This window comes from Lithobates pipiens, unplaced genomic scaffold (assembly GCF_037356315.1).
Source record: "Lithobates pipiens isolate NorthernLeopardFrog02 unplaced genomic scaffold, aLitPip1_a1.2 Scaffold_8, whole genome shotgun sequence".
Classification (NCBI taxonomy): Eukaryota; Metazoa; Chordata; class Amphibia; order Anura; family Ranidae; genus Lithobates; species Lithobates pipiens.
Window position 1 is genome coordinate 637,192,120 of NW_027507903.1, and position 14,782 is coordinate 637,206,901.

Sequence of the window (14,782 nt, forward strand, 5' to 3'; positions counted from 1 at the left end):
CAGGCAGACCCCCCCCCCCCCCCCCCCGGGCACGATATTTAAAGGAATATTTCATTTTTATTGTTTCACTTTAAGCATTCTTAAAATCATTGATACATGTCCCCTGGGGCAGGACCCGGGTCCCCAAACACTTTTAATGGCAATAACTTGCATATAAGCCTTTAAAATCAGCACTTTTGATTTTTCATGTTCGCACAATTTTTTTGTCTGTTCGCAAGTTCTGGTGCCAACCGAATAAGGGGGGTGTCCCACAATCCATTTGGACCCATGGTTGCAGGAAATACATTTTTACCATCTATGACTGACTTTACTGTGTCTCTTTCTATACAACACACTTTTCTTCACAATTGAAGCAGCTTTAGCTGTACATTGTGGATTTTGCCTCAGGATGTTCTTTTTTTTGTTACTAGCAAAGGTTTGTTCATTAACCATTTTTTTTTCCCTTCAAGCTCCACCTCTAGCAAACCAGATGAATGAGAATGATCTCTCATTTGATCCATTGGTCTTCCTGAAGCTTTCCCTCCTGGAACAGAACTCTTCTTGCAAGGACCTAAATTGCAACATTAGGGAAGAGATACAGTACTTTTTCTAATATATTCTATAGTAAGCATCTTTGCTGCCCACAATGGTACTCAACTTATTATTTATCAATGTCAAGGGACTTCACGACCTGATTAAATGTTCATCACTCCTGGCGGAGCTCTTCAGACTTAATAGGGACATTTTGTTTGTTCAAGAAACGAATATTCTTGTTGGAGATTCCACCCGACTGTGCCACAGGAATCTTCCGTATGTCTTCACTGCCAGCACCACACAAAAAAATAATGGTGTCCTAGTGGCACTGAAGTACTCCCTGTCCTTTCATTGTATTGACTCCATACAAGACCTGAATGGACATTACATTGATATGTGAAATTAATAATATTATAGATACAATTCCTTGTGTCTATGCGCCAAAGGAGGAACAGAACGGCACAGTGGTGTAGTGGTTAGCACTCTCACCTAGCAGTAAAAAGGGTCGTTGGTTTGAATCCCAACCACAACACTACCTGCCTGGAGTTTGCATGCTCTCCCTGTGCCTGTGTGGGTTTCCTCCCACGATCCAAAGACATGCAGGTAGGTTAATTGGCTTCTGTCCAAAATTGGCACTAGTATATGAATGGGGACCTTGGATTGTGGGCTCCTTGAGGGTAGAGACTGATGTGAGCGTGCAATGTACAGGGATAGGGACAATTGTAGACACCTCACTCAGGTTGAATTGGATGGACTGGTGTCTTTATTCAACCTTACAAACTATGAAACCTACGCAAATTGTTTGTATAGACCAAAAATGTAGTTTGTCGATGGATGGCGAGTTTATTCTAATTTCAGACATAACTCTTGATTTCACTACTAAGTTGCACAATTCCCAACTATCCCTTAAAGTGGTTGTAAAGGCAGAAGTATTTTTTACTCTACTACATTCTATGCAGTACAGTTAAAAAAAAAAGCTTCTGCATGGAGAATCCCCTGCAGCCCCACCTAAATAAATACCTGGGCCTGATCTCAATCCAGCAATGTACATAAGAGCCAAGGCTGTCACAGCTCTCTTGCCCCTCATTGGATCAGATACAGCTGGCGAGGCCATAGGCTCTCGCTGCTGTCAACCAGAGCCAGTGACAAGGGAGCGGGGGGCGCCTGTTTCGATAACACACACAGGGCAGGGTTCGGGAGGGAGCATGCATGCGTGTCTCCATAGCAAGTGGCTTAGGGGTGGAGACAGGAGCAGCGACAGGGGACCCGGGAAGAGGAGGATCGGGACTGCTCTGTGCAAAACTATTGCACAGAGCATGCAAGTATGACATGTTTATTATTTTAATAAAAATAAAAAGACAAACCCTTTTTCAGATACAACTTATTCGATATGTGATGATGCCAACTTGGAGTGGACGGAGATTATTCCTTTTTCTCAGCTGTGCACAGTTCATACTCCAGAATAGATGTTTCTCATGGACAAATGGACACTTCAAAACATGTTGTATTTAACCACAGTGAATATTATTTGGAAAGATCATGCTCCAATTACCACCATTAGCTTCAAGAAAACTTACATATAACATAACTAAACCCTCAGGAAACTTAACACCCATCTCTTGCCCAATCCTAAATACTCTAGCCTGATCTCAGACCACCTTAATCTGTATTTTGATAAATACGTCAGAAGAAGTCACTATGTACTGGAATGCTCACAAGGTGTGTATGCAAACAACTGAGCTTTCATTATAAACTCCAAAAAATAACCACACACATTGAACAACACAACTCTTGAATTGGATACACAGAGTACAGCAAACCCATTGATTAATTTACCCCTGACCAAAACTAGACACCAATTCACGTTGACCAAAACTAGACAACATCTCAGTTTATTCTTAAAACAAGAACATGAACTTCTCAAAAAGCTTAAACTCAACCATTCTATCTCCAACTCATCAACTCTCCAACTAGCACACGAACTATCCCATCCCTTCACACAGAACAAAATTGATTGTTCTTTACAATATTTGCCTTTACATAAGTCACCAGGTGCTGATAGCCTTCCAAACAGTGGCAGCTGGTGCTCAAAATATGTGGGGGGGACACAAACAAACTGAAAAGTACTGAAAAAAACTCCCCAAATTGCAGACTCACTGTGCCCATCAAATACAGCTATTGTACCCGTCAAATACAGCCACTGTGCCATGAATTGCAGCCATTGTGCCCATTAAATTAAGCCACTGTGCCATCAGTTGCAGCCATTGTGCCCATCATATGCAGCCACTGTGCCCATCAAATGCAGCCACTTGTGCCCATCATATGCAGCCACTTGTGCCCATCATATGCACTCACTTGTGCCCATCATATGCAACCACTGTGCCCATCAAATACAGCCACTTGTCCCCATCATTTGCAGCCACATGTGCTCATCATATAAAGCCACTGTGCCCATCATATACAGCCGCTTGTCCCCATCAAATGCAGCCACTTGTGCCCATAATATAAAGTCACTGTGCCTATCATCTAAAGCCACTTGTGCCCCATCATATGCAGCTACTTGTGCCCAGCATATGCAGCCACTTGTGCCCATCATATACAGCCACTTGTGCCCATTAAATGCAGCCACTTGTGCCCATCATATACGGCCACTTGTGCCCCTCAAATGCAGTCACTTGTGCCCATCATATGCAGCCACTCGTGCCCATCAAATGCCACTAGTTGTGCCCATAAAATTCTGCTACTTATGCCCATCAAATGCTGGCAGTTTTGCCTATCAAATGCCACCACTGTGACCCCCGCTGTCTGCCCAGCACTTACCCCATCATAGTGGTGGGTCAGGCAGCGAGTGATGGTGGCAAGCTGCGGGGCAGCTCCTGTGTTCTCCATGCTTCCCCCTCCTCTGTTGTTCTGTTTTGCTAGGCATCCAATCGGAGCCCCTCTGCCTTCAGCAAATCAGGTAATGGGTATTAGACTCATGCTACCTGATTGGTGGAGAGGCGGTTTAATATTAATTTGCTTTTTTTACACATCTGTATGGACTGCGAACGCAATGCTCTGCGCTCGCAGTCCAGCCTATTAGATCCTATGGCTCTAATCAGCTGCTTCAAAAAAAAAAAAACCCCGCCACTGGAATTCAGGCGGGGGGAGCCTGGAGAGAGGGGGCGGTGCCCGTGCACCCTTAATGGATGGGCCACCCCTGCTTCCAAATTAATATTTTAAGTCCGATTCCCCAATCTTATTTCCACACCTTCAGGCATAATGCTGTGTACACATGGCTGGACTTTCCAGCAGAAAAGGTCGGACTGAATCATTTCTTCGGATATTCTGATCATGTGTGGGCTTCAGCTGACAGACCTAGAAATAGAACATGTTTTTAATCTTTCCGACAGAATCAATTTCTATCGGGAAAACCGTTTATTCTGTATGCTATTCCGACAGACCAAAACGACGCAAGGGCAGCTATTGGCTACTGGCTATTGAACTTCCTTTTCTAGTCCGGTCGTATGTCATTGCATTCTAAACGAACGGACTTTGGTGTGATCGTGTGTGGGAAAGTCAATTTCAGTGGAACTCCGTCGGAAAGACCTTCAGAGTTTATTCTGATGGAATGTCTGGTTGTGTGTACGTGGCAATAGAGATACTTCCACTACTTATAGATCCAGATCAAGTCAACTTTGTGAGGGAGTCACAGGCTCCAGATGGTACCAGACACCTACTCAGCTGCCCTTCTAATTGATGATCACTGTGATCTTGATAATTTGCAAAATGTAATGGCAACCCATTTTGTTATTGAAATACTGTAAACTTTGAAGTCTGCATGCTTAATTTATATATATATATATATATAATCAATTAAACAATAAGAGAAAAAATCTAGATAAATGCGCTCCCACTATTTCTCTCACCTCGGCGCTAAATAGTTTCAAAAGCTCAACATAAAAAAATATAATAAATAAAGCAATAAGAAAACAGATAGGTTTACACCTGAGACAGCAGCTACTTGAAAAATGTACATAAAAATATCACCATCAGGACCAGAGACGCTTCAGTGCCTGCCCATATCAGGATCAGGTCATCTATATAGCGTTTATAAAACAGCAACTCTGTTCTCCTATTATGGAACACTACTTTATCCTCCCATTCACTCATGAAGAGGTTCGCGAGGCTGGGCGCGAATTTCGTGCCCATAGCCACGCCCCTCCTCTGAGTGTAAAAATTAACTCCAAACCAAAAATAATTATGACCCAAACAAAAATCTAATGCGTTTCTTAAAAACATCTTTTGGGCATGAGGGAGATCTTCCCTCTTACTAAGTGCCCAATTTAGGGCCAGTAATGCATCTTCATGTTGGATTATGGTATAAAGACTCGCCACATCCGAAGTAATAAGATAAACTTCTCCTGCACTACTCAAGGAGATACCCTCTAAATCTTGTAACAGATTTTTAGTATCTTTCAAATAGGCTTTAGTTGAGGTTACACTCGCCTGTAAAAAGGTGTCCAAATACTCCCCCAATCTAGCTGATACCGACCCCATCCCATTCACAATGGGTCTCGGTGGAGGGTCCTGGGGATCCTTGTGTATTTTTGGGAGGGTATAGATAGTCGGTAACCTACTAAAGCTGGGAGTTAAATACTTTTTTTCTTTTGTCGTCAAAACAAAGGTTCGGTACCCACTATCTATCAAAACTTCCAATTCCTGTCTATATTGGTTGGTGGGATCACTTTCCAATTTTTGATAAGTTCCCTCATCAGATAAAAGTTCTGATAATTGATCAGTGCATTTCTGTTTAGGCATAACAACAACCCCTCCACCTTTATCGGCGGGTCTAATCACTAATCCCTTTTGAGATTCTAGTTTTTTTATACCCTCCTCAATATACCTGGGATTTATATTTTTTGGGGGTTTAATCGTTTCTAAGTCACGCAAAACTAAACTTTTAAATACTTCCAGATGTTGTGTGGCTGAATTTGGTGGGTTAAATAATGATCTATTCTTTAAACCACTGTCTACCGCTATAGACATAGCCCCACTCTGACTAGTAGGATTTGAAGTTTTATTTAGAAAGTGTTTTTTTATACTCATCTTTCTCATAAATTTGTGAATATCAACAAACATGTCTGCATATCATTGGAAGACGGGATCGTATAATCAGAAGTGATTGTGCTGATATTTGAAATAAGGCTCATCATAGATGAATTTCTGGTGAGTTTAACCCCCTGGGGGAGTGTGGAAGCACCGTGTGGAGGAGTTTGTGTGAAGTTCACCTAGTTTCCTTCTATTTTTCACTGGAGTCACTCACTACGGCCCCCCTCTTTTTTTGGACTTGTTCACTTCCTCAATCTTTGCTGCATTCAGAGCACTGGAATTGTTGGACTGATTATCTATTAATAGTTAGTGATGAGTTTTATTGATTAGTTTTATCGATTAATTCCACTGATCAATTAATTTGGTTTATTCATATTTTATGTCATAATATATATAAATCTACTATGTTAATGATGTAGAATTGATAGGATCGCTGCTTGGATTATTTTTAGATGAATTTACTTGTGTAAATTGAGAATTATTAGTGATCAGTTTGTTTATTTATATATATATATATATATATATATATATATATATATATGTAAAAATTTAATGCAAACATTTTTTGGGGAATTGTGGGAATATTGTAGATATAAATGTCCCTTTCCCTCTCTAATGTCTTTGCCTCAATGGCAGAGCCTTGACAGAAGGTGAAACATGTCAGTGAATGAGCAAATTTTGGGAGGGAGATGCAATACACATGGTTAATTGAACAGATAGATTACTTTTGTTGGTTTAAATTGAATCCCCGCACTACAAATGTTAGGCAGTATGCAATTAAAGCATTTTATTTTTTAGCTATCACCATGGTCATCTCACAACTGACCCTTGTGTTCTATGTGTTCTTCAGATGACGATCCCATCACCTCCAGTCACAGAGGCCATTGCGATTTGTGATGACGGCATAGCAGAACTGATATTAGCATTTCCAGAAGGAGATCTTAGCCTGGTGTTCATAGAGGTACGGAGGACACAGACTAGGGGTGGGGTGTAATGGGTAGATGGGACATGGAGAGTAAAACATTCTAAAGAATTACAAGATGTCCATTGGGTAGAGAGTTGATGACAGGTCAATATCGGGACATTTATAATAAGAGGGGCTAACTGATCTCCATATATCAGACAATAGGAGATGGACAGTTCGAAATCTTGTATCCTGAAGTAAAAATATTGTTTTTATGGAACATGTTTCTACTATGTTTTACAGAACAAGAAGGGGAATTATTTTTACCTGGGCGCCATGGAAGTGTGGATGGTAAATCCAGGTAATACACAAAATACAACCTTAAAGTGTTTGTAAACTCGGACCCTCCCAAACTATATTTCAAAGAAGGAAGTAGAGTAAAGCATTTTAAACAAGTTCGCATTAAATTGAAGCCCCATTTCAGGTTTCTTACTTTTTTTTTCCTCTCTTTTTTCATTTCCTTGTTTTCGAGTGCAGCCACCACCATCCTAAATACAGTATTCTGTGTCCAATGTGCGCTGGACTTCCGCCCTTTATTCTCCTGGTCTGTAATCCCACACATGCGCAGTAATTGTTTAGCCATGCCGTTTGCCGTATCCTCTTACTTTTTGCCTTGTGGGCAAGGTGTACAACCCCTGTGATGTAGCGAGTCACTTAGGGTTTAGCCAGAGTGAATGGGAAGTCTTGTGGGATCTCAGAGCTGTGCCATGGACAGAGCCCTGGCATGTCATTAAAGGATTTATGGCGCTAAGAGCATGCCGGAAAAAGAGGCCAAAGTGTACATGCGTCAATAACATAATACAAAACCAAAAGGACGGATTTCAAGCAAATGAACAAGGTAGGAAGAATGTCACACACAGCAATCAGCTAGGTGCTTACTAATGTTTTATTTGGTAGAAAATAGACAGGTTGGGTTTACTTCCACTTTAAACATACAGCATTTTTCACAAAAACTTTCTAGCATGGTGTCAGAAACCATGAAATCAAACTGAGACAGAGGTACAGTTAAATCACACCTGTTTAATAATAAAGGTAAAAAGAACAAACGTAGTCAAAACATAGCCAAAGTTCAGTAACCGGAACAGATAGCCAGCCAAGCCAGAAGTTAGGGATCAAGGTAGTTGAACAGCAAGCAGGATCTGGAGCCAGAAGGGATATCAGAAAAACAAGTCTTTAGGCTGGGTTCACACTGCTGCGGTGACGAGATTGGATGTGATTCGCACCGCACTGCAGTGCAAATCACATCCGATCTCTGTGCGATGCGAGTTCAGCCATACAGATAGTATGGCTGAATTCGCATCGCATCCGGCCCAAACTCGCACAGGACCCTTTTTTTTGTTCCGCAGCAGAATCGGATCGCATGGGTGTTCACACCATGCGTTCCGATTCCTGTCTGAGTTTGCAGATCGCACTGCGATATACAAACTGATCTGGGGGTGTCATTAACTTTTCATTGACACTCCCAGCAGTTCGCATAGGGCAGTGTGAACTGCCGCCGGGAGGCATGCGATGCGGGAACCCGCAGCGGATTTGCAGCGTTCCCGCATCGCAGCAGTGTGAACCCAGCCTTAAACAGGAACACAGGAGAATGTCTCTGTGATGTTGACCAAGCCAAAGGCAGAGATCCTCTGGGCTGGATGGCTTAAGTAAGCAGGACTGACAAGCAGGATATCATCAACAGCTGAGTAACTGTGGAGAGATGGGAGCTGGCAATTAGCCGACAGCTGAGTGGCTAGCCCTGAGAAGGAAGCCCAGCCCTGACACAACTGAGCCCAGCCCTGACACAACTGAGCCCAGCCCTGACACATGGCCTCAGTTGAGCTCAATCTTCAGTCCACACATTAACCCCTTCATGCAGACTGTACACAAATATGCTGCTCCAGTGGACCGTCTTTTTTTTCTGTGGGGCTGAATATTTGCATACCTCCATTTGTGCTGGGAGCATGACGCACGGTGCGCTCCCAGCACAGAGACCAGAGCCTCGTCAAGACCCCCGGGCCCTCTTCTAACGATCAGGACTCGGAAACGACTGGTTCCGGGGTACCCTGATTGCTGTGATAGCCTCTGATTGGCTATCACAATGATCAGTCATTGTAAATCCCACCCCCATGTTTTCTGTCTCTGTGAATGGATGAGAGAGATACATTGTCTCACTCTGTCCCTGCAAAGATTTTTTTTTAAAAAGTGCGTGAAGAAAAAAAAAATAATAATTATAAAAAAAAATAAAAAAAAAATACCTAGATCAAGGTTTAATCTAGGTCAGCGCCAGGGTTAGTGTTTGGTTCAAGGCCAGGGTCAAAGGTCAGTGTCAGGGTCAGTATTTTTTGGATGCAATTTTTTATTTAATTAGTGTGAGTGTCAGTTAGTGTCAGTGTCAGGGTGTTTTAGGTAGGATTTAAAAAAAGCAAAATGTGCACTGTTGATTCTGAGCTGTACTACGGGTACATACAACAACTAACATACATATATGTGGTATCTCTATGATCGTCAAGAGCAGAATATATTTTGGGTTGTTCTTTGGTGGTAGATTATGGTAGTAGCAAGAAATATACAGTTAAATTTAAAAACATATATATATATATATATATATATATTTTTTTTACTATTTTTAGGACCGTTTTCCTTTGATAATAAAAAGCAAACAAAACAGGAGATATCCATTACCATTTACCTCCAAATGAAAGTCAAATTTGTCCTAGAAAAAAAACAAGGTATAATCCAACTGGATGCACAAAGTAGTGAGGATATGTACGGTTTTACTTACACATGTCAAAATGACAAAATTGGGCTTAGGCATTTCGATTTTGTATTTTTAAATTGTGTGTTTTGGTAATTTCCCTCCTGATGCTCATTTGGACTTCCTTGCAAATACGTCTAACCATTACAGCATTTTTCTATTTGTATACTAGCTCTAGTCATGAACAACCTTATTTTCTATTTATACCAGCCCCCCCCCCCCCCCCCCCACCATACATTATTTGACTTATTAAACTTGGCGGTCATATTCAGTTGTAAGTTTTCTATCTATTTTTGCTTTACAGAGGGGAAATTGTTATTTGCATATACGTCACTAAAAGCTTTGAAAACGCCACTTGGGAGTTCAGCAACTCGTAAAAAAGTGAAATTTAGTATTAGTTCTGAGGTGAGCGTTGTGCTCATGGATGTCAAGGCTCAGGCCTTTGAACTGGAAAGGACCAGTTTCAAAAGAGGTAAGCCACACTGACAATAAATTATTGACAATGATGACAATAAATTATTTTTTAATATTGTATTTTTATTGAGTTTTCATATTATATCAAAGAGTAAAGTACAAACATTGTAGATACCTGAGATAACTATACAGATAACAGGCAGAAAAAAAAAAAAGTATCACATATTTTGAAGGTATATCTTAAATCATCATAGAATGTATCAAATGAAAGCAGATGATATAGCAAAACATGCGGTAGGTCCAGCCCTAACCCCAAGACACTCAATTGAAAAGCATTTACAGTGCGTGGAAAAAGATGGAACAAGCAACCAGTACACAGCGTATTAGCCTATATGATTTAAAGTTCAGCAATTATCATCAAGAATTTTTAGGAAAAATGGAATACCATAGATAGGTTGGCCCCAGGAGGCCCAAGATTTTATTCAATTGTTGTAGGGCATCAACAATTTTTACAATGAGATGTACCAATCTTCTAATATCTGCAATAATATCCAAAATCTGATATTGTGATGGAATCTCTGTGCATAGTGAAGTAGAATAGTAAAGTATCAAACCAGGCAGAGCGTCAGCAATGCAGGTTTATTAACAGCTGATAACATACAGGTTTATGTTCAAAGTATTACAAGATACAGGTCTAATTTATACAGTTTATTACAATGCAAGCATATTAGATATAGGTATTCTTATTCCCTAACCAAATTGAAACAATTGTGAATTGTTCTCACCTTGAACCAGAATGGGTCTTTTCTGCCAATTCTTGGGAACCCATCACCTGATAGGGACCAGTAGGTCGACCAGTGGTCCGGTCCCCTCACAGAGTTCTGGGTTCCAGCGCGACCAAGTTCTTGAGGGAAATTAAACTGAGACCACACTCTGGAACAAGTTAAGAAGTCTTCTCTGACTCGAACAAGGAGACAAGTTACAGACAGATATTTGCCCATTGGTTCTGTCCTCTATGACCCTTGCGATAGGGCAGCATACACAGAGTTCAGCCTTATGAGCTCCTATTTCACTTGGCTGACTAACAATTATAGAGCTTGCATTTATATACCCTTTTTACAAGTCTTTTCTTAAAGCGGAGGTCCACCCTAAAGTGGACCTTCCGCTCATTGGAATCCTCCCCCCCTCCGGCGCCACAATTGGCACCTTTCAGGGGGGAGGGGGGTGCAGGTACCTGTACAGTACAGGTATCTGCACCCACTTCCGGCATAGCTATCTGCGGAAAGGGGCGTAGATTCTGCAGAATCGACGCCCCTTTCCGAAAGTCCCCGCTGCCTGCTGGGAAACACACAGATCCCAGAGGCAGCGGGACCATCCTTATTGCGCAGCGCGACTCGCGCATGCGCAGTAGGGAACGGGAAATGTAGCCGAAAGGCTCCACTTCCTGATTCCTATACCCAAGATGGCGGCGGCAGCACCCGAGAGACGATCGAGAGATTGGCTTCGGGTGCCGACATCACGGGCGCGCTGGGCGGGTAAGTGTCCTTATTTTAAAAGTCAGCAGCTGCAGTATTTGTAGCTGCTGGCTTTTAAAAAAAAAAAATGGCAGAACTCCCGGCGGACTCCCGCTTTAATCATCTCTCCTACATGTGATTGGTCACTAAGATCTACGTCAATGTAACTAACAACAAATCTGACACCTGTTCTATAACCGGATAAACGTAATTATTCCCAGAATTCCTATATGTTCATTAAAGTGATTTATAACTGCTTTTGTCCAACACATGTGTAGACACATGTGTAGAGATCGTGCCCTTTACAGGCATACTATACACACCCCCCAGGTACAAAATTTAAAGGAATATTACACTTTTATTGTTTCACTTTAATCATTATTAAAATCACTGCTCCCGAAAAAAATGCAGTTTTTAAAACTTTCTTTTGCCTTGATACATGTCCCCTGGGGCAGGACCCAGGCCCCCAAACACTTTTTAGGACAATAACTTGCATATTAGCCTTTCAAATTAGCACTTTAGATTTTGAACGTTCGAGTCCCATAGACTTTATTTGTTCGCAAGTTCTGGTGCGAACCGAATCGGGGGGTGTCCAGCTCATCCTTAATCAGGGACCTGACAGAAAATTTACATCACATAGGACCAAAAGGGTTGGATGTGAGGACATTGCCAAAATATGTGATACAATGATCTCTTGCCCCGACCACATCTCCAGAACATCTCAGATAACAAGGGGTTGTGAACATGTAATTTCTCAGACAATTTGTATCAAAAGATCAAAACCTAATAAGTATTCTCTTTATGCACCGCTCAGCGAGAAGATTTGGAAACGGATTTACAGATTTTTTTTCCAAGCATCGTAGCCTCCCTGGCGGTATGATTCAGTCCGGTTTTAGGTGCTGAAAGCGGTACAATTATTTTGCATGGAAATTTGGTGTTTTATTTTGTAGTCCTGTAATTCTTAGGAATAACTCTCTTAAATCTGTTCTAACCAGAGTCTAGCAGACATCCCGGGTATGATAAAGTTTATAATATAATAAAAAATACAAAAAAATATTCAATAATGTAATCAAATCCAAAAACACTGAAAAAGGGACACTTTTTGGTTGCTATGGACAATCTCCAAATTCCAGGCAGAAAAAACAGTATTTATAATATAAAAGTGCATGCAGGGCACTGCACAGACCACTAGGGACAAAGGGGGTGTGTCATTTTTAATACAGCACTGTAATCTGTAAGATTACAGTGCTGTGTGTGTTTTGTGTATTTTTACATTTTTGAATTTGCCGCCGTTCTCCGCTCCTGTGCGTCGTAACGTCGCAGGGAACGGAGCTCGGCGGCATTCGGCACTGTGAATCGAGCGGAGGACAGCTCGATCACACAGCGCGGAGGACATCGCTGGATCCAGGGGACAAGGTAAGTATGTCTCCCTGTGTCCTCCCCTGCATCCAGCGAAGCGATCCCAAGTCTGGCTCGGGGTTACCGCTCCTATCAGTAAATTCCTAACCCGAGCCAGACTCGGGATTACCGCTAGGGGGATTAAAGGAATAGGGCATTAAAGGGCTTGTGCCCATTTACACATATACAAGTGTTGATCATCAAAAAGCAAAAGGTCCTCTTGGAGTATTTTGTAAATAGAAGATATTAAATGCAATTGATGTGGGTTGCGGGCACCAATATATTCAAATTAAATGGGTTGGTCTAAAACTAAAGAGGGTGACATAATGAAGAGATAATGCTTGCACTGGAAATGTATGTAGTTGAGATTTAATTACATGTTTGTTGGCTTGTAGTTCTTCAGAAGGACGAAGCCTATGGGGAACTGGATTAATAAGGTGTTTAAAAACTGCTACTTGTGTCCAGGGCATCATTCCACATAACACAGACGCTTGGGGGTGGCTGGGTTGTTTAGAACATTAGCCAGGGATGAGCATGGTAAAGAGAGACAATGGGGGTTATTTACGAAAGTGAACTTGAAAGTGCAGTCGCTCTAAATCTAAGGGGTAGATCTGAAATGAGTGGGAGCTCTGCTGATTTTATCATCCAATCATGTGCAAGCTAAAATGCTGTTTTTTATTCTCCTTGTATGTCCCCCTTGGATCTACAACGACTTTACTTCCAAGTGCACTTGGAGTGCAAAGTGGATTTTCCTTTAGTAAATAACCCCCAATACTTCATAGAACTTTTTTGTTTAATTGACAATGGAAACAACATGGGAGTAAGACATACTGTAAGTGTTACAGTAAAAAAATACAAATTGAGTGCCTGGATCAACTGTTAATTATCGATGATAATCAAAGTAAGAAAAAAATGTAATAATTTTTCAATCTTTCATCTAGATGGCATAACCAAAGAGACACAGTCTTAGCGACCCTAACAAAAAAAGAAAGAATATAGTTCTCTCAAGAGGGCCACTTTTAGGACAATCCCCCTTCCGACGTGCTGACATCATACTGAGGCATTTCACTAGCCAATCAACGTTAGTTTCCTCAGAGCTGGCAGGGGTTTTGAGAGCTGGGCTTAAAGTGACGATATCGCGGCTCCGGCCACTCACAGCGCCGGAGCCGCGATACCCGGAAGAAACGCCGAGGGAGCATGTCAGCTCCCTTGGCGTGGATCGGGCCAGATGTCTGGGCCTCGTTCTAAGGTAAGTATTTCATAATGAGCTAGTATGCGGTGCATACTAGCTCATTATGCCTTTTGCTTTGCAGGTGGTAAAAAATAAATAAAAAATGAACGGGTTTACTACCGCTTTAAAACGTCTCAAAATCCCAGCTGTAATATCAGTGTTTGATCACTGGATGTCACCCACACCACCTCCCATACTTAACATTCAGCATAGGAATCATTGAGTGCACTGGCTTATGTGTTCAGCCGCAAAAGGCAGCCTTGTGCGAAAAATAAAAATTTTTAACCTGAGGAGCAAACTATCGCTCTTCCCTTATTCATTTTAGATGTATTAGTATATATTGCGCCACATGCGGAAGCCTTTTCGAAAGGATTGACACTTAAACATGAAGAGCAAGAAGAAATATTAACTTTTATACTTCATGGGAACTGAAGAGCAGACTATCGCTCTTCATTAGTCGCTTTGACTGCATTGTTGTAAATTGCACCACCAAACGGGAGCGAACGGGAGTGGAAAACACCCGGATACCAAGAGCTAAAAGCATATTAACACATTAACAAACAAAACACATTAGCACATCTCGCATCACTAATTACAAGAATGCATTATCTTAACATTTTTGGACCTAAAGAGCGAACTATCACTCTTCCCATGTTCATTTCAAACGCATTAGCATATAATGCGCCACAAGCAGAGGTATTTTCCAAAAAATTTACACTTGAACATGAGGAGTGAGAGAAGACATATATTGACTTTCATATTTCTCTGGAACTGAAGAGCAAACTATCGCTCTTCCTTAGTCGCTTTGATCGCATTAGTGTAATTTGCGCCACCAAACGGGAGCGAACGAGAGTGAAAAGCACCTGAATACCAAGAACGAGAAGCATATTGACTATCTTGCTTCACTGATTACAAAATTA

At 41.5% G+C, this 14,782-nt stretch overlaps 1 protein-coding gene across 1 annotated transcript in view; it reads left to right on the plus strand.

Annotated features, from left to right (window-relative positions):
• LOC143961575 (proteinase-activated receptor 1-like) overlaps positions 1 to 14,782 on the plus strand; it is an 86,076-nt gene that overhangs the window by 53,784 nt on the left and 17,510 nt on the right. Inside the window, exons 3-5 of the mRNA XM_077470884.1 lie at positions 6,455 to 6,565; positions 6,812 to 6,869; positions 9,610 to 9,777. Of these exons, the coding sequence (XP_077327010.1) occupies positions 6,455 to 6,565; positions 6,812 to 6,869; positions 9,610 to 9,777 (337 nt within the window). The remainder of the gene's footprint in view (positions 1 to 6,454; positions 6,566 to 6,811; positions 6,870 to 9,609; positions 9,778 to 14,782) is intronic.